The sequence below is a fragment of the Haemaphysalis longicornis genome, unplaced genomic scaffold, assembly GCF_048455015.1.
Source record: "Haemaphysalis longicornis isolate Haplotype H1 unplaced genomic scaffold, Haemaphysalis longicornis Haplotype H1 scaffold_3, whole genome shotgun sequence".
In the NCBI taxonomy this organism is placed as follows: domain Eukaryota; kingdom Metazoa; phylum Arthropoda; class Arachnida; order Ixodida; family Ixodidae; genus Haemaphysalis; species Haemaphysalis longicornis.
This window is the reverse complement of record NW_027526335.1, coordinates 145,867,298-145,887,482: the sequence shown is the minus strand read 5'-3', so window position 1 is coordinate 145,887,482 and position 20,185 is coordinate 145,867,298. Positions and strand designations below refer to the sequence as shown.

At 46.5% G+C, this 20,185-nt stretch overlaps 1 protein-coding gene across 2 annotated transcripts in view; it reads left to right on the top strand.

Annotated features, from left to right (window-relative positions):
- LOC144173451 (uncharacterized) overlaps positions 1–20,185 on the top strand; it is a 115,320-nt gene that overhangs the window by 34,527 nt on the left and 60,608 nt on the right. For both annotated transcript variants that reach the window (XM_077701872.1, XM_077701873.1), the window contains exon 2: positions 12,802–12,860. In XM_077701872.1, coding sequence (XP_077557998.1) covers positions 12,802–12,860 — 59 coding nt within the window. The remainder of the gene's footprint in view (positions 1–12,801; positions 12,861–20,185) is intronic.

Below are 20,185 nucleotides of genomic sequence, written 5' to 3'. Positions count from 1 at the left end.
GAACGTGTACCCCCTCCACCGAATCGACGACGCCCTTGATCACCTCTGCCATGCGAAGTACTTCTCTTCGATGGATCTGAAGACCGGCTACTGGCAAATTGAAGTGGACGAGAGAGACCGAGGGAAGACTGCATTTATAATCCCGGATGGCCTATAAGAGTTCAAGGTGATGCCGTTCAGGCTGTGCATGGCGCCAGGAACCTTTCAACGAGTCATGGACCCGGTGCTAGCTGGCCTGAAGTGGCACATCTGCCTCGTATACCTCGACAACGTTGTGGTATTCTCCCGGACTTTCGACGAAAACTTTGCAAGGTTGCAGTCGGTACTCGAGGCCATCCGTATGTCGGGGTTAAGGCTGAAGCCTGAAACGTGCCGCGTGGCGTACGAGGAACTCATGTGTTTGGGCCATGTCGTCAACGGCACGGGTGTCAGGCCTGACCCGGCAAAAACCTGCGACATTACGAACTTCCCAAGACCGAACGGTAAGACGGGCGTACGGAGATGTCTCGGACTATGCGCATACTACCGGCGCTTCGTCGCAAACTTTGCCCGCATTGCAGAGCCACTCACGCGCTTGACGAAAGATAACACCCCTTTCAGCTGGGAAAATGACCAATAAAAAGCATTCTGCGAGCTGCAACAATGTCTGCAAAGCCCACCCGTGCTCGCGCATTTCGACGAACACGCCGAAACGGAAATGCACACGGACGCCAGTGATATAGGCTTGGGTGCTGTCCTCGTACAAAAGCAAAGCGGGTGCAAAATATAATCGCCTATGCCAGCCGGGGTCTTTCCAAGGAAGAAAAAAATACTCAGTCTCTGAGAAAAAGAGCCTCGCGATTATATCGGCCATTACGAAATTTCGCCCGTACGTGTATGCAAGACCGTTCAAGGTTGTGACCGACCACCATGCGCTGTGTTGGCTCGCAAATTTGAAGAACCCTTCTGGCCGTCTTGGTAGGCGGAGCTTGCGTCTCAAAGAATTCTACGTTACAGTAATCTATAAATCCGGGAGGAAACACTCCGACGCCGACAGCCTGTCCCGCGCCCCCGTCGACCCACCACCACAAGACTCCGATGAAGACAGCGCGTTCTTCGGAGTCGTGACTGAGAGCGACCTGGCCGCCCAGCAGCGTGCAGACCCCGATCCACACGTCATTATCGACTACCTCCAAGGATGCAACGTCGCCGTGCCCAGGGCCTTCAAACACAACTTACCTGCATTCAGCCTGAAAAAATCCGTCCTTGTGAAGAAGAATTCCAACCCTGGAACGAGAACGAATTATCTTCTTGTCGTCCCGGCAGATCTTCGTGACGAAATTTTGGAAGCGTGCCACGACGACCCGTCTTCCGGACATCTCGGCACAGCTCGCACAATTCGGAAAATCAAGATGAAGTACTACTGGCCGCGTCTTACAACTGAAGTCACCCACTACGTCCGGAGCTGCCCTGACTGCCAGCGACGAAAAACGCCACAAACGAGACACGCCGGACATCTGCAGCCGATCGCCATCCCATCTAAACCCTTCCAACAGATTAGAATGGACCTTCTGGGCCCGTTCCCTATATCCCGATCCGAGAACAAGTGGATTGTCGTAGCGACAAACTACATGACACGCTACGCAGAGACCGCCGGACTTTCGAGAGGGACTGCTCAAGAAGTCGCTAAATTCTTCATAAGCCAAGTTGTGCCGCTACATGGAGCCCCGGAAGTCCTACTCATGGACCGCGGAACGGCCTTTACTGCGGAGCTGACGCAAGGAATAGTATTACGCTACAGCAACAGGGATCACCGATGAACGACGGCGTACCACCCCCAAACGAACGGACTAACAGAACGTCTGGACAAGACAATCGCGGATAAGTTGTCAGTGTACGTAGACGTTGGACATAAGACTTGGGACGAAGTGGTCCCGTATGTCACATTTGCGTACAACACGGCTATCTAAGAAACTACGCAGATGATGCCGTTCGAGCTTGTCTACGGAAGGCGGCCGAATACGATGCTTGACAACATTCTTCCGCATGTAGAAGGCGACGAACTTAACCCCGACGTCCAAGAATACCTTCAGCGTGCGGAGGAGGCCCGCCAGCTCGCTCGAGTTCGTACAACGGACCACCAGCTGGTGGATGCTGGGCGTTACAACCTCCGATGCCGAGACGCCGAGTACCACTCAGGGGATCGTGTTTGGGTTTGGATTCCCATCCGTCGACGCGGACTAAGTGAGAAGCTTCGGTTACGGTATTTCGGACCTACCAAATTCTACGACGTGTCGGCCAACTTACCTACGAGGTGATCCCCGATGGTGATTCCGGAACGTCACGACGACGCACGCGGCCCGAAGTCGTCCACGTGGTTTGCTTGAAACCTTACTATGCTAGATGACGGAAGTTTTTTTCTTTGTTCACACTGTCTTTTATTTTTGCATCGGATCGATGCACTCTTAGAGGGGGGTAATGCCGCGAACCATGTATGGGTTTGTTTATCTATCGTTTGTTTTTCTGCCCGGCCACGCCCGGCTCTGTTATGTGTGCCCAGATTAATGCGTGTCTTCCATTCTGTATGTTTATTCCGCACGGTCTATCTCATTCAGATAAGCATACTGTTTCACCACGGCTAGGTTAGCTGGTATACCCCCCAGGTAACTGATAATTGCACTACTAGCTCCAGTTTGTCCCCTGGTGCTTGGTAGGCCAAACTGTTAAACGAAAACCAACAAAAAAATCACGGATGCTGTTATGGCAACGCTTTCGTTAATGCGCCAGGAGTAAATGCCTGCCTCTTATCGTCTGCTATCGGCTGAACGAGCCCTACTGTCTTTGTGTGCCGCAAGCGTGAACAAACACAACTTGCATTTTGCTTTTCAGGTTGTGTTGCTGCTGCACATCTTGTTTTCGACAGCTTTCAGTTGCTAATTTGCCTGGACTCTCAGCACGTGCACAAAACATTTGTTTGGATACCTTTCTTAGTTTAATACGCGCGAGCCAGAACGCCCTCAAGCGTAACAATTTTGTTTGGGGCAGAAAACGTATTAGGCGGGAAATGTGGTTTATTCACTGATTTTATTAGCAACTTATTGCAAACCAAGAAATTCAATACATGCCACAATAGCACAGAGCTGTGTATCTCGTATAGTAAGTACAAATGTCCACATTCTGTGTCGGTTACACAAACATAAGACATCTTCGTATAACTCATCGTATACAGAAAATTGCTAGAGAGGTCACCACGTTCATTTGCTACACACACTACAATTCTACAGAAAGGATGTTTCATAAAACACGCGTTTGTGAATAATAAGTTCAAAAGGACGTAGCATCGGGCTAGTTGGTGGTGCATCACGTTCAATTCCGCAAAGTATACAGACGAAAGGACACTATCAGGACAAGAACGAGGCGCAGGACAGAGACGAGGTGCGCCTCATCCCTGTCCTGTTAGTGTCCTTTCGTCTGTATACTTAGCGCAATCGAACATGAAACGTGAATAATAACATGATTATGAAGTGAGATGACCAGCACATTTCGGACACCATTAACAATTGCTCCATATTCTTATTCTTGTAAACTTGCTAGCCCAAAAAACCTTTTATAGCTAGAAAATTTTCTGTGCAATTTCGCCATGCGCCACACCTAGTAAATGTTTTTTTATTAGCATTCTCACTTTCTTACATACAGCAAACTAAAGGAACAGGAACAAAAGGTGCCAAACGGCACCTGTCCGGGTTTCTGACTCCATGCATTTATTTATTTATTTATTTATTTATTTATTTATTTATTTATTTATTTATTTATTTATTTATTTATTATACCTCAAATGCCCCAGTACGGGGTGTTAGATGAGGGGTGGGCTGTGGTACAAATTTCTTTCAATGTGGGTTTTGAACAGAACCGGGCTTGAGTGGTGCACGACGTCGGGTGGAAGATCATTCCAATCCTTTGCTGTTTGAACAAAAAACGAGCGAAGGTGGGCAGTTGTACGGGAATGCGCAGGATAAACAGTGTTTCTGTTTCCCTGCATAACAGGGAAACAGAAACAAGCTCAACTACAATAGAAACACAGAAAAAGTACACACAGTATGAATAGGTTCTAGGGATTATATATGAAAAAAAACGTATATGATATAAGAAACCACGGTTACATTGCAAAACAAAAAATTCACTCGCACTTCCCCGAGGGGGAGAGTGTGTAGGTGCGAATGCACGGTTGTTGATTGCGCGATTACGGTGGATATCGTGATCTTGGAGTGGAGAGGAGGCGCCCAACACCCGCAGTCACTGAGCGGAGAGAGGAGGAGGAGAGTAGCGCCCGCCGTTACGGCGAGGGCTACACGAGTGCCCTCACGCGTCGGAATGCGGAGCGCCCGCTACGCGAGCGAGAGCTCTCCCGCCCGAAGTGGAGAGGAGGCACCCAACACCCGCAGTCACTCAGCGGAGAGAGGAGGAGGAGAGTAGCGCGCGCCCATCTCCCCCCGTTGCTAGGGAAGACGAGGAGGAACACGAGGAGCGCGCGCACCCGCAGCTGTTGCTATGCGGACTACGGCGGCGGACGATCCAGGCTCGCTTAAGAAGTGCATTCGCACTTAAAAACGTAAGCAGACAGCATCACATGGAAAATACAAACGAAGTCAATGATTTCTTGAAGCAACTAAGACATGGGCACTGATCAATTATGTCCATTAAGTCCTTATTTTTATTCAAGAGGCTAGGAATTAGGTGGTGTAAACATTGAAAGCCGTAATTGGTTCGGATCTTCGGCGTTTTGTACTTACTAGTTCTAAATTCGAAAAACTGATTTCTGGTTAGATATGCATGTTCAAACTTCTCCCGACTTTCCTTTATGTGTGAATACATGTACATCGCAAGCTTGCGCATGTGAAGCTGGAGCGCATCGATCATACCATATTTGGCGCAAACATCTCCAACACTATCCGTATATCTTAAGTTTTCTAATGCTCTAATAGATCTTTTTTGAAGTTGAAACAGTGCACGCAAATTAGAATCTGTTGTAGTGCCCAAAATTAGTAGACAATACTGCAAATGTGACTGAATCATGGCAGAATATATACTGGTTCTAAACCTTGCAGGAATTTGGTTCCTTACCTTCCACAATGCGCCTATTATGCCTGACAATTTTATTTTTATATGATCTATATGTTGATTCCAGGATAAATATTCGTTAAAAAACACTCCTAAAAATTTAATAGTGTTAGTGGATTGAATTCTGTTATTGCGGAAGCAAAATTGAAAATTTTCTGTCAGGGGTGTATTTCGGGCTCTGAACATAACGTACTTTGTTTTGTTTATATTTAACTGCAATTCATTACCGTAAAACCAATGAGAGAGTTCCCCTAGCCAACAATTCGCATCTATTTGTTGTTTCATTAGGTCACTTCCAGAAAAGAAAACATTTGTGTCATCTGCGTACAAAACTATTTCTTGCGTGTGAGGAATATTGGGAATATCATTAATATAAAGCAAGAAAAGGAGAGGACCGAGTATCGATCCTTGGGGTACTCCCACTTGTATCGAACGAAAATTGGACGACGTGGCACCTAGCAATACAAACTGCTTACGATCTGTCAAATAGCTATTGATTAGTTTTTGTGCAACTCCTCTAATGACGTATGGACCTATCTTGTCCAATAAGATGTGTTTTACGGAGTCGAACGCCTTCCGTATATCACCGAAAAGTCCCACCGTATACAGTTTATTCTCAATGTTTTCTATCAGCTTTTCCTTAACTCCTAATAACGCTAACTCAGTCGACTTTTTCTTTCGGAAACCAAATAGACCCTATGCAAAATGCGCCCCGCCATCTCACGTCGACTCCGGTAACTAGGTCCGCCATTTTGGTACGGTCGTTTGAAACCGAAACCAATTAGCAAAACATAGAAGGCGGGCATTGACCGCTCTTGGTGATGGACTGCAATGCCGGAGCATTTTTTCGTGCCGCAGAGCACGCAATGCGGAAATACCGGTTCAAATGGAGAAAAGGTACGTGAAGTTCCACGCTTTTGAACGAACTTTGTGACGCGAACTATGCCGGCGCGAGCAACCTTTGTGACACGCTGGGCGCGGTGCGCTTGGAGCGAATATTTGTCGTTGGTTCGCTAAGCGCGGAGTTCCGTAGTCGCTGTCCGTATAAAAAATACAGCTGCGTTGGAGTTCTGTTGTGCAGCCTTTGTATTCTAAATGAAGCCTGAGCGTGCGCCGCCTATTCACGCAACTGACAGCGGCGCTCGACCGGGAAAACAGTACCGCGCGTTGCCAAAATTTGGCTGTTTCTTTACTCGTCCCTGTGGCTCTGCGCCCGCTTCATTTCATTGTTAAATGGTACCGCTTGGCCCCTACACGAGCCTTTATCTTACCTAGGGCTGTAAACAAACTTTTCTTGCCGCACTACGGCGTCACGCACGGTTGAAAATTTCCTCTGTGGCGGGCGCGCACGGTATATGTGTTGTTGGTTTCTTTACGTTGCATTTAGCCGCGCGTCGTTGCAGAAGTGGCGAACACTGTTTTATGATGATCTAACGGTGGAAAATTCGAGCTTTTGCACTTGGTTCGCTATTTGCCGGGCTGAAAGGTTGTTACGTCAAGTTAACTTGGTGCCCATTGTCATTCCAGCAACGATAAATTTACTGTCGAATATTTTGCGACTAAAATACACACGCACTCCTCTAGTTTGTCACATGCTGCATGCATGCCTCCGACGTAATGATAGTGGCCATTGATGTAGGCAGCTGAGGCTATTTTCAAGTTTTATTCAAAAAGAAAAAAGAAAACGGCCACAGTTGCATCAGGCCGCCGCGCATCAGCTTGAGTGTTTTTGCGTTTTTTGTACCACAGTGAAAATCCCAGTAAGTTAAACTACTTCGCTGATTTATAGCGCGTGCAGTATAGCAAACTGTGGATATAAATGGAACAAAAAGAAGCATTCGCGCACCCCTGCATGTCGCGGTCTAGTAAACATGACGTTGCCCAGCCTCTGCGTGCTCGCGAGATGACCACGGCGAAATGTGGCATGATTGCTTGCTGGTAGCTCATAGGTGACCCTTCAGGTGCCATGCCAGTCCTTGTTTCTGTCACTTGGAAGGGGGGGGGGGGGAGGAGGAGCAGGAGGCCAGCACAACTGGGGCAAAAAACTCATTCCCAAGGCTACCAAGTTTTGCAAGCGCCTGCACGGCACTTCGTTGCTGCTCGCATTGCTCCTGTACTCGACGTGCATCGAACAGACGCATTGGCAAGGGAAGGGAGGGGCCATTTTATTGCGGGCTTCTCGAGTCAATGTTTTGGACACTCGCTGGCTTGATGCCCTGCTGTCTCGGACGTCCCCACTGTTGTGGCAGCTCAGTGCACGCAAGCTCCGGTGGCGCCTCTTAAAACCTTCGGCTTGCAAGAGGGCGAGTAGGTGCACAGCAGCCAGGATGTGACTCCATGCTCCACTGCAACCCGCCGGGCACTCGCACGATGCCTCCCCAATCGCCCCACTGTCCGTCTCAAAGGTGAGGCACACAACATAGGGCCGGCCACTTTTCTTCTGGGAGCGAAAGCAGCTGCTGAGCACATGGATGAGGCCCAACCTGCAAGAACAGAGAGAGTATCAGTAAATAACACTCAGGGAATAACAGGACTAGTCCGCTACAGTTTATGGTAAAGGGACAGAGCAGAAAGAAGTGGCCGCAAGGAACAGACTCAAAATGACGAGATTTTGTGTCTTGCTTAACACTGTTGCAAGGGCAATAATCTACACCTCAAACAGCAATGATGCCAAAATTGTTTGTCAAGTTCGAGCGTGCAAGTATCTCTGCATGCTTTGTTAATGCATTTTTCAAGAGAAGAAAGTTTAACATTTAAAAACCTCAGCGTGGGTAATGATACTAGTACCCGCATAATCGTGTTCGTCATAACTTAAGCAAGCAATAATATGATTATCTGGAACTCACTTCCAGAATCTTTCGAGATAAACAGGTAAACATTCGGGCTATACCGATGACCCATCGAATTAAAAAAATCTTCTAGTTCAGTGAGTTCGAGCTAACGAGGTTTTACTGTATTATCTATTCGTGCACACCAAAAACATGCGATTTAGAAACAAACACAACCACCCCACCGCCAAAAAAGGAGAAGAAAGACACACAAACAGATTTGTGCGCAGAACATGCGCAATAAATAATGAAAACACACAAAAAAAGAAAATTCAAGGCGTATGTGCGCTTTTGTAGTTGACTTCGCCGCAAAGCACGATTGCTTTGCGGCAAACGCGCGGGCGGACGACCGTCACGGAAAACGGCCGCAACCTTTCCGTAAACATCTTCGCCAAAAATCATCCCGTAAATTCCATGTACAGTATTTGAAAATACCTAATCCACCCACTAGCGGTACGGCCTGGCGATTGTCGCTCTCCTCTTTCAGGGTTACTGCAACAGGGTCACCGCTACGCATTTGCGTGGTAAACAACGGTGAACAAAGTGCTCTACAAATGCTCATACCGGTTAACTCGCGTCAAGTAAAAACAAAGAAGAATTTACTTACTGCGAGTCGCACGTGTTTGTCCGCACCGATGAAGGCGAGCAATGCGCCTCGGTGGCTAGGCGGCATGCCCTGCTCCGCTGCTGCTCGGATGGGTCTTTGGCGCGGCACCCCGAGTGGTATGAGTCTTCATACACAGTCGGCAGCGCAGGCAAGTCCTTCGTCCAGAATCCGCGGTCGAGAGCCGGAAAACACCGTCCAGTTTGAGCCACACCGCGTTACCGTCACCTACTCTTCCACAGTAAACAATACGAGACTTCCCGATCGGCGCCCGCACCAATATGGCCGACGGTTTCGTTTACATCAGTGTTGCTAGATCACCAAGCAATTTCGCATAGGGTCTATTGTTGAGGAGCTATCACTTGCAAACTTTCTAAGTATTCATTTATTCGGGTAAAAAATACTCGTTCTATAATTTTGGAAAAAAATATTAAGAATTGAAATTGGACCATAATTATTTAAATCATCTTTTGGACCACCTTTGTGAAGAACCGTCACACGGGAAACCTTGAGTTCATCTGGAAACACTCCGTCGCAAAGTATACAATTGCATACATGGCTAAATGGTGCTGCAATAAGAGAAGCTACAGTTTTTATTGGTCCAGCCTTGATTTCGTCAGGGCCTGCTGCGCTATTATTATTCAAGGAACCGATAATATTTTGTACTTCTAACTCGTCCGACGGCCTTAAAAAGATACTTCCTCGAACATGGGAGTTAATGTAGGTTACGGGATCACGTTTTCTTGCCGATCGTTGGGCGAGACCACATGACAAGAAGTGTTGATTAAACTTGTCAGACAATTGTGTAGCAGAAATGGTTACACCATTGACATTTATTTCTGTAGGTACTATATTACCTTGTGCATTTTTCAGCTCATTAAAAGCTTTCCAAAATTTGTGTTGTTGATCAATATTTTCAAACTTATGTCTGTAGAAGGAATCTTTGGCTTTCCTAATTTCTGTATTTACTTCATTGCGAAGCTTTTTAAACTCCCTAAATATTTCAACATTTTTTGTCTGGAGAAATTCTGCAAATAATGTATTTTTTCTTCTAATACTACTATAAATAGCAACCGATATCCCCGGTTTTCTAGCCGTTTTATGCCTCTTCAAAATATATGCTGGAAACGCCCTGTGGTAGGCATCAATAACTTTACGATAAAAAGTTGAAAACGCTTAGTCTGCGTCATTTTCCTTTAAAACATCAGACCAGTCTAATCGAGATAACATAGACTGAAATGTAGCTACAGTTTCATCATTAATTTTTCTCAATTTCTGCAAATAGTTGCGTATTTCTACGGAGATATGGTAATTCAAAACATAGAATAAAGGTAAATAATCACTAATATTTACACTCAATGCACCAGAGGCCCGTTTGTTTTGTACAGCATTAGCGAAGCACACATCAATAGAAGTTTCAGTAAGAGGGGTAATTCGTGTTGCACAGTTTATAAGGTTGTCATAACCATATGATACCATACAGAATTCGCTCTGTGGACTCCCGGTCGACATTAGATCAATATTTATCTCCCCTACAATAACTGATTTTAGTTTTGAAAGGGACACATAAATAAGAAGTTTCTCCAAACAGTCGAAGAAATTTTTCATTGTTCCATCAGGAGGCCTGTACACAACTGTTATTAAAGTGCCAGCGCAGTTAGCTGTTAATATTTCATAATCTCTCGTAACTTACGAAAATTCTGGCACAAGCGAGCACTTCACACCAGCCTTCACATAAAGAGAAACACCGCCACCTTTTCTTTCTGTGCTAAATAAACCGAAGTGCTCGTAACCCTCATAACGGCAGACATCGCTCGTACAAGAGAACCACGTCTCAGTAAAGCACAAAACACTGAATTCTAGTGAAAGTTCACTGAAAAATAGTTCAAGTTGTTCCGTCTTGTTTCTTAGACTACAAGCATTTAAATGAAACAATGACAACGCCTTATGAGTCCATTTGTTGGCTGATACATACTCTTTAAAGTAATCAGTCGAGTATACTGAACCATCCATTATATAGACTTATTTCCTTTAACGAACACGAGTCCTTCATTTGATTTTTTCCAGATCGTCCTCAGAAAGAATTCTGATATTTGGGGCGCCGGGCTGCTTTTTGACCAGAATCTTTCCATTTATTTCCCAAGCGAACTGGTAGTTCATCTCGCAGCTTTTGTAGGCGTGAGCCACTGGAGCCTCTTGTTGCTCCTGTGGAAGAAATACCACCATGGATATCAATAAACAACACGTAAAAGCTAAATAAAGATTAAGAGTGAAAACAAGGTACAAAAAATGTGTCCTATTGAAAAGCGAAGCGCAAGCTCGGCCGTCGCGCAGGTAACTCGAACTTCTCGTAACACGGAACGCAAGCGGTCCGCTGCCACGTAAATAATTTTGAGGGGGGGGGGGGGGGGGCTTCTTTTATATTAATCAGCATTCGAAGGTGGTAATGTCACTATAAGAAACCGATCGTCGGGACGCTCTAAAGCCAACCCAGTTCATCGAAGAAGGATTTAGGCAGATCAGGCGAACATAATTTCTAAGCTTTTCTCTAGTGGAAAGAAAATGAAGAGCGACCGCTCACCAAACCGATACCGAATCAAAATTTCCGTCTGCGTGTCCGCTGGCATGAATCGCCTCATGAGAAACTGTCGACAAGAAGCTTCACATGCTTACAACATTACTGACAAATGCGTTGTATGTACCAAACAAAATGAAATTCACTGCAAAGCAACAGCAGAAGATTTTTCGGTTCGCCCTGCAGCTTTTTTGATAACGATAGCGTTTGCTTCTTCATAACTTTGACTAAATAAAAAGTGTGCTAACCTGCCATCCGCTGGAAAGCGGAAAAATTTCGCTGTGCTATTCCTTCCCGAGTTGTCGCACCGCACAGCATCGAAGCACGCGTTTAGTCCTTTCCTCAGTGTCTCTGACATTTTTAGCCCGTTCGCACTTGCAGACACGAAAATTTTCACCTTGAAGGCATACTACAAAACTTCTATACGTGCACACCGTGAAAGTGGCAGGAGCAGACGGACAGGATGGCAGCAGAAGAGATAAGAGATAATAAGAGCAGAAGAGATAAGAGATTAGTTGCGCCTCCCTTCGGCGCAACTAATGAAGCCACTAAATAAATAAATAGGGCGTCAAAAAAGTAAACAGCCAAGAACACATTTTATTTGTACACATAAAGGTATCACTTTATTTGATTGCTACGTATGTTGAAAACATAAACCCACATATGCAAAAGTTGCTGAATTTTCGCTTGGCTACCAGAGTCATAACGGCACGATATTTTGCGATACCGAAACTAGCCGAAGTGTCCGGGCCCTGCTTTCACCTTAACGTCACTAAGCCCAGAATAATCTTCTTTGACTTACAATGTTCTGGATGTAAATCGACTGTTCCAGAAACACTTGCGCAGAAAGATAAAAGCCTGCAGAGCAAACGCCACGGCATTCCATTCGACGACACTCGCCTGCGCAAGTCACTTTGTTGACCGCTGCTTCGCCGCCTCTGTATTCTTTTGAGTTGTTAGGGGAGCAAAAGTTCGCTCCAATAAACTTGTTTCTTCAAGACAGCTGCGCCGTCTTTGGCTACGTGACAGTATTTATAACTTTTTATTTATACGAACTCTCTATTACTAGCGATAAATGCTTTTACACTTCTCCTTCGCGACTGGAACCACTGTAAAAGCTATTTGTATCGGCAGCCCGGAGAGGCATCGAACGATTTCTTCGTTGCAGGACATACGCCTTCTTTTTCTACTTTATTTTGTGGCATTTTTTTTTCTCTATTGAATGTGTTTATTGATGCGACTGAAAGAAAACCAGCGAATAGCCGCTACACAGCTGCAATGACGTAATTCTAGCGCTCCAAGATCGCTCAGACCGGAAAAAGAGGACATTTTTTTAATGAAATTTCTAAGCTGCACGGAGCCAGAATTTCTGGCTGAAGCACTCCCTAACCCCCTAATCTAAGTACTGGATGCGTTGGTTGCTTACGTTCTGCGGACATTCATGATTTCGAAAAACGTTGGAAGAAGTGTTCCCGGGTTCCTTTAACCACTTGATGTGCCCGTTTTTTCTTATGTGCTTGACAACGTATGCCTAATTAGAGTTACCACCAAAAGGAGAAAATTATATCCATAATTTTAAAGAACCATAGGTAATCTTGAAACGATTTCTTACATTTTCAACAGCTAAGAACGAAGTTGGTATCTCTACACGTGTAAATGTAACTGCGTAACATTCTTGTCTTTTTTTTCTACGCCAGCCCTATCGCTCAAGCGGCAGGACCTGTTTAAAGAATGCTTGAATAAGAGCTATCCCGTGGTAAGTTTTCGTTGCTCTGAGTTTGATACATAATTTTCTCACGGTGGCGCTCTCTGCACCACTTCCGCAAAATTGCCCCTTGTAAACAGGACCGCCTCTTCAGAGCTAGGCGTCAAAGTCGCGTGGCGTATACGCTTTGCATTACATATAATAGCCATCTTCCTCGCCTTACCGCACACTTAGCACACTTTAATACGGAAGGATTGGTTAACTATGTTATTTGAAAATTCGGTGGCGTTCATGGCAAACAAAGTGGCCCACGGACGAGGCAGCTAATTTCTTACTGTCCAAACGATAAGAAGAACTAGTCACGAAATGCTCGGAATGACGCCACATTTCCAAGAAAATCGTCTAAAACTAATCAATGGTGTTTAAAAGCACATCACACAACTTCTGAGCTACGTGTTATTCGAACCATGGTCCTAGAAATACGGAACACCTGAACCTTCAGACAGCGATGATTACAGAGAACTAAACACGAACTTGAAGAATTAGCTGTTTCTTCTGATGTTGAGTCGTGTGGAAGTACGTGCACTCAGAATTACAGCGAAACGTTTCACATGGTGGTTGTATAGGTATTATTCACATTTAAGTTTAGCGGGGAATTTCTTTTCATGGCACAACTTAAAGCCGCCATGACCGTGTCATCGTGTCTCCGCATGCAACCGCATCTCGTAGAGAAAAAAAACTGGCCCCAACGTGCGTCGTCTGCGCCGTTACCTTGTGATTCTCGGCCGTAGCGTAAATCAACAGATATGAATAATTGCAGCGGCATTGTGTGGTGCTTCTCTACTTTTCCTAAAGAACTCCACATCGAAAAACGGCTCGACGCACGAAATGCTTGCGCTGCAGCGAATTTACCTGCGTGCATGGATATCGACACAGGTGCGTCCGCGCCTTGCCAACGCCAGAGTCGTTCACAAAAGCCACAAAAAAATGGCTGCGTATATGCTCCTTTCGTTGCAAATGTCGACGAAAGACAACAGTCTACTGAAGCACCTGGCCAGTATAAGTGCCTCCCTTCTCCTTCCCGCTCACCTCTCATGCTGTTCCTCTCCCGTCTCGTTCTTCCCATGATAACACGTTCAACTCAATTTGCTTTAGTTTACTCAAGTGAATTTAAATTTACGGCGTCCCATTGCTCTACGTCGGGTGCCCCGATGCCAGCGCTGCCGTACGGCGGAAACGCGCGTGAATCGAGGCACCTTACTATAAGGTCTATAGAACCATGTCGCCCTACTCCACGAGCGTTCCAAGCAAAACGGGGAACCTATCTAGTAGAACCTTTTGTTGATGTTGCCATTCGATTTTTTTAAATGCCGCGAGGTATCGCGGGCAACAGCCGGCAACGTTTTCTGCAGTTGATGTAGTATTTCCTTTGAAGAAACAAATACACCAACCCAGGGCGTTTATTCTAAATAAACGCCCTTGGTTGGTGTGTTTGCCTCTTCAAGTTTAACCCAACCGGACAGAGTTCTGTCGAAGATGTTCATATTCAAGTATTTCCTTTGCTATCGCAAAAACCAGGCATACGTGAATTTTTCAATAAATTAATACTGCAATTATTACTTTATGTATTGATTTTCTGCCGTATATTATTGCGTAATGTCTCGTTCTTGTTCAACACTGTTGACAACTAGGAACATTGCCACCGGACTTAGACGTTTATATTGAACTGTCGGCATATAAGACTATTGCGCAGCTGCTCTTTCACTTTGGCGGGGTGGCTGAATCGAGTCACAGATAGACATACAGACAGACCAAAATTTCTGCGTTTAAGTAGCCCAAGAAAGGCTATCATCTCTAATAACACTCCCGAAAAAATTGTTAGGTTCACACGAATGCCGATGCACCACCGATGTTCCGATGCTCCGTGTAACTTCGCACGCGCATCAAATAGGCTCGTTGCAAACGAACTGAGCATGCGTGCGAATTTACCCGGAACGCTGAGAGGCGGCTCTCGCGCACGGAATGAAACGCGCTCCCGTGTTCACCCTAACTGTGATCACGATAGTAGCTTTCCAATCAATAGATGAGTATTCTAACAGGGAAGGCATGCTGATGTATAAAGCTTTTAAAAAAGGAACACGAAAGGTGAAATCCATAGCAAACCTGCACACTGCAACCAGAGAGCGGAGTGCCCACCCGACCACCTGTTTGATACGGGGAGTGAAACTGAGTTCACTATCGAAAAGTACTCCAAGGTCTCTAACCTCGGAAACTGCTGAAAGACGAGCATAATTAGCAGAGTCAGAAAATTTCAAGGGATGTGTTTTCCACCCGTAGGGGATAACTTCGGTCTTTGATGGGTTTAGAAACGAGCACTGCACTGCACACCAGCGTGCCAAAGATTATATATCATGTTGAAGGGCGAGGCAGTCTTTTGGGCAAATAAATATTTCGTATACTTTTATATCGTCAGCATACTTTTTATCGTCACCATCTGAACGAGTAGCCGCTCAATTCAAATATCGTCTTAATCTTGAAGATGCAAATATAGCCAGATTAGGTGCGCCGAATTGAACAGGAGCTGTGACACCGAGATTAGCTAAATGGTCCACTAGCTCGTTCCCACTGATGTCCGTATAGCCAGGGTCACAAGCCAAACGTTCCTAATTCGCGTGCCTTGGAACAAAATACAGTAGTGTGTGCTACAATAGAGAGTCGGAAGAGGACGTTAACGCCTATGTAACTGACATCAAATCGGATAAAACGATGATTTATGATACATGCTGCATTACTTTATATAAAGCAAGAACTAGTGCTAAAAATTATATCCCATAAAAGTGGGTGTGTAGTTTGGGCTTTGGAGCGAATAACTCTAATCAGAAGATGGTAAAGAAATACCAATTTTAGTTTTCTTGCCGTTTTGAGATGCATCTGTATAACTCACACAGGAAGCAGCATATCTGGATAAATCGTGATTTAAAATAGCAGTTAATAGAGCGTGGGAGAAGTCTTGTAGCCGAAGGGAAGGACTTTTGAAAAAAAACACTAAGTTTCTTGCTAAATAGTGGATGCTAGGATAACTTCATATAGCTTAACATAAATCCAATCAAGGCATGTTTGAACGAATTGCACTTGGGGGAAATATGTTTCCGCCGCGGAGATGCAAAAAATAAACTCGGAGCACAATTAATACAGGTTTGGTAGTTCAAGGGAGGCCTTCATACGTGCGGAGGAAAGCTTCAACCGTGAGCAAGAGAAATCGGAGCATCAGTTCGAGAATGCATGCTGCAACTAAGTACAAAATCCGGTTCGAGACAAACCGAGGGAGCCCAAAGCAAAACCGAACGATGCGCCTCTCCAACCGGTATAACGGTCGCAGATTGTAGATAGGCCAATTGAAAAACAAGACGCAGCCAAACTCTATACTGGCTAGACGTAGGATCGTTACAACACAAAATTGTGTCCCTGGGCATTCCTGTTTGTTTCCCACATAACCTCTTCATGCGACCAAACGCTTTCTCAGGTTTACTGGCTGATGCATTAATATGTGTATGCCAATCAACAGCAGAAGTGTATGTAATACAAAGATACTACAGCGAATCCACCTGCGGAATAACTTCGTTTTTGTAAGCGAGAAATATTCAAACTGACCCTGCAAAAGACGAGCAGAGCACTCTTTGATACATTTAGCATTAAATGAATGCTGTAAAGCCATGTCTTTAACAGAAATAAAGTGGCCTAGCAACGTTCATATAGCGAATAAATTTCGACTGCGGCCGCAAAGAACCTTGTATAATCCGCATAAACGTAGGTTGTTACATCTGGAGCAGAGGAATATCACTCATAAGCATGTTGAAAAGTAAAGGTGATAAAACATATTTTAGAGGCATACCTCTAGTTTGTAGAAATCTTCTTGAAAATAGCCAAAAGCATATCCCATTGGCAAAAACTTCCTAATCCAAGCAAAGCGGTATGCGGGGAGGTTTATGCAGGCAAGTTTCTATACCAAGATACCATGCTCGACACTGCCATATGCATTAGCTGCATCTAAGGTCACTAACGGCGACACCATTTTGCCTTTTTGTGCTAAGCGAATGCTCGCCTCCAAGTCAACATGAGTGTTCCAAACAGAACATCCTCGCCTAAAACCAATCTGATCAGGACTAAGTACTTGCCTGTCCTGCATGCAAAAAGCTAGCCGTTTAAAAACTATTTCCTGTATTACTTTGATCATGTTAGAGGGAAGAGCAATTGACCTTAAGTTGTTCAAGTCGAAACCCTGAACTGGCCTTTTCGGAGCAAAGTTATCTTGGACACTTTCCAGTCTTGTGGAATCCAACAAACCATGCGGGACGAATTTATTGTGTCAATAGAACCACTCCGAATTCCTCACTCTAAAATTTAATAGCACCAATAATAACGCCGTAAAGCCCCGGCACCACGGATCGTGTAATGGACAAGGCCTCCGTCAGATCAAACGATGACACTGGCAGAAAATTATCTATTACTCTAGGACTGATAAGGCGATAGTTACTACAACGAGAACAAAATCGAACCGCAAGTCCTCTAGAGGAGCGTTCAAGAAATTGGGCCTCTTCAGTAGAAGTCGACGCCTACGATGACAGCAGCTTCTTGAGAGAAGCTACCCGATTGCCTGCCATGAACTTATGAAGTGCTGCTTTATTTTTAGAATTCGAAAGAAGGTAATTGTGCATTATAATGTGGACCATTTTAGCTTTAGCAACTGTACGTTTGAACACTGCTGCCTTGTACTTCAAGTTTATCCAATTTACCGGTCACTGAATGTGTACGAGAGGCCTCATAGCTGCTTTTCTAGGGCGATAATCTCGGCTACGATCATTATTCCACCAATTAAAGACCTCTGTCTGTACGGAACAATTGGCTTTGAACTCAGCGCTTTTTGCTGATGCTTGCAAAAACTCGATCGTTCGCTGAGCATCTACAATGAATTCGGTGGTCTGCATTGATGTAAGGCAATTGTTGCGGAATTATGAAGGAAGAGGAAGAGGACCAAGGCGCCTAACCACCTACTACCATTGCTATCGGAGAGAGGAGAGAGAAGCGAATAAACCTCGGTCCGGCTCAGCCATGGCCTCGCGTCTGCGTCCCGTTCCATAACACTCTGGTGCCATGAAACCCGGGTACGGGCGCACGAGCGAATCTACGTTCGACGGCGCAGCGGCTCCGACGCCCGCGAGGCTTGGATACCTTCGTACTGCTTTATCCTGGAAGCCTTGCCGTCGGCCACCGCCCCTTTCGGCTCGTGCCCAAGCCCGCCCTTGTCCCTTTGGTATTCGCAACCCCAGCGTCTTGCTTCATCGACTGGTGCCATGGACGCTCTTCGTATTCGCCGAGATGTCCTGCGAGCGACCATCTCCGGGACCATGACAGTCCTCGACGCCTTGCTGCGGAGCCAGGCAGCAACGGCTCTTGACAGACAAAATGTCCTCGACCTCATCTTGCATGACCAGGTGAGCCTTCACAAACTCGACGCTCAAGTTCAGGAAAACCTGAAAGATGAAGAATTTGATGCTGACGTTTTGGAAGCGATCGATTACAACGAGCGTATCTGCGCCCTGCGAGCGCGCGTAGGCTTCTCCGCGAGCCAAGACTCTTTCGCAAGCCCCGTTCTTCAACCTCAGGCGGCCCTGTTTAACACCCGCATCGCAACCTCGACTATTCGCTCGCTTCCCGAGGAGGCCTGGCGGACAATGGTCCCGGGTGACGTGCCGCCCGTCCGGGAAATAACTGGTGCGGATGGTCACATTTGCGGAGAGCGTCAGGAGAGTGGTATGGCATTGGCGTCACGTCCACGTCTGATACTTCTTCCGTGAAGAAATATGTGTGTTCCATCGGCCTGTCAGTTTTCTTTGCGAACCATAGGATTTCGCTCTAGCTGGACTCTACACGGTACAAAGGCTCGTACACAATTGAGTTGCGCTTGCTGAAGAAGGGGTCGTCACCGTACAAGCATTTGTTCTGTTTCGCAGCGAGGATGCCACCCCACCGGGCTGGCACGAGCGCGGCCGAAGCTCGCTTCCGGCGTCGAAGCTCGCTAACGGAGCGTCGGAGGAGCATGCGATTCGTTGTCCCCTGAAGCGAGTCCATCTTCTGCACGAACTGCGTTTTCGTTGCTGGACCCAATGACAATATATTTGAATCGAAACTGTGTTGCTGAAATGCTTGCCAAACGAGAGATTCGTTGCCGACGTAAGGGTCGCAACAGGGAAACTCGGAGGTCTCCAAAACAAGAGTCGCATCATCGAAACCGTGCCAGAACGGGCACGGCCCGTTCTGGCACGGTTCTGGTTCGTTCTGGTCCTTTCACAAACTCGACGCTCAAGTTCAGGAGAACCTGAAAGATGAAGAATTTGATGCTGACGTTTTGGAAGCAATCGATTACGACGAGCGTATCTCCGCCCTGCGAAGGCGCGTACGCTTCTCCGCGAGCCAAGACTCTTTCGCAAGCCCCGTTCTTCAACTTCAGGCGGCCCTGTTTACCACCCGCATCGCAACCTCGACTATTCGCTCGCTTCCCGAGGAGGCCTGGTGGACAATGGTCCCGGGTGACGTGCCGCCCGTCCGGGAAATAACTGGTGCGGCAGTAGAAGAACAGGACAACGACGACGGAGGCGCTGCAGCCTTTCAGGACGCCAAGCAAGACCCCGATGGGCTCAGCCCAGGAGAGTGGCACCAGCGACCGCCCAGCCCTGGTTTTGCCGAAATTTCCGTTGTGGAGAAATCTGAGGGTCCCTGCCGATACCTCGCCGTCGCTGACACGACCATCGTTTCCAAGACGTCTGACCGGCCTTGCCGCAGCGCTGGCGTCACCGACGCGGCTCTCACGTCAGAGGCGTCATTACAGCCCTTCCACAACCCTCGCATTCACGACTTGACTACCGCTACGGAGACGTCGGACCCGTTCTGGCACGACCCTAGATTCGATGATGCGACTCTTGTTTTGGAGACCTCCGAGTTTCCCTGTTGCGACCCTTACGTCGGCGACGCATCTCTCGTTTCGCAAGCATTTCAGCAACACAGTTTCGATTCAAATATATTGTCATTGGGTCCAGCAACGAAAACGCAGTTCGTGCAGAAGATGGACTCGCTGCAGGGGACAACGAATCGCCTGCTTCTCCAGCGCTCCGTGAGCGAGGCTCGACTCCAGAGGCGAGCAGCGGCCGCTGTCATACTATCCCGTTGGCGACAAATCCACGTGGCGACACAGAACGGTTGCTTCCATGGTCGCGACCCCTACTCTGGAGAGCACGATTCCATGCTGGACGCGCCTTTCTGCTACGCTTACGTGCCCGACCAAAGCAAGGTCTCCTTGTCCGCGGGCGAAACAGCATTGT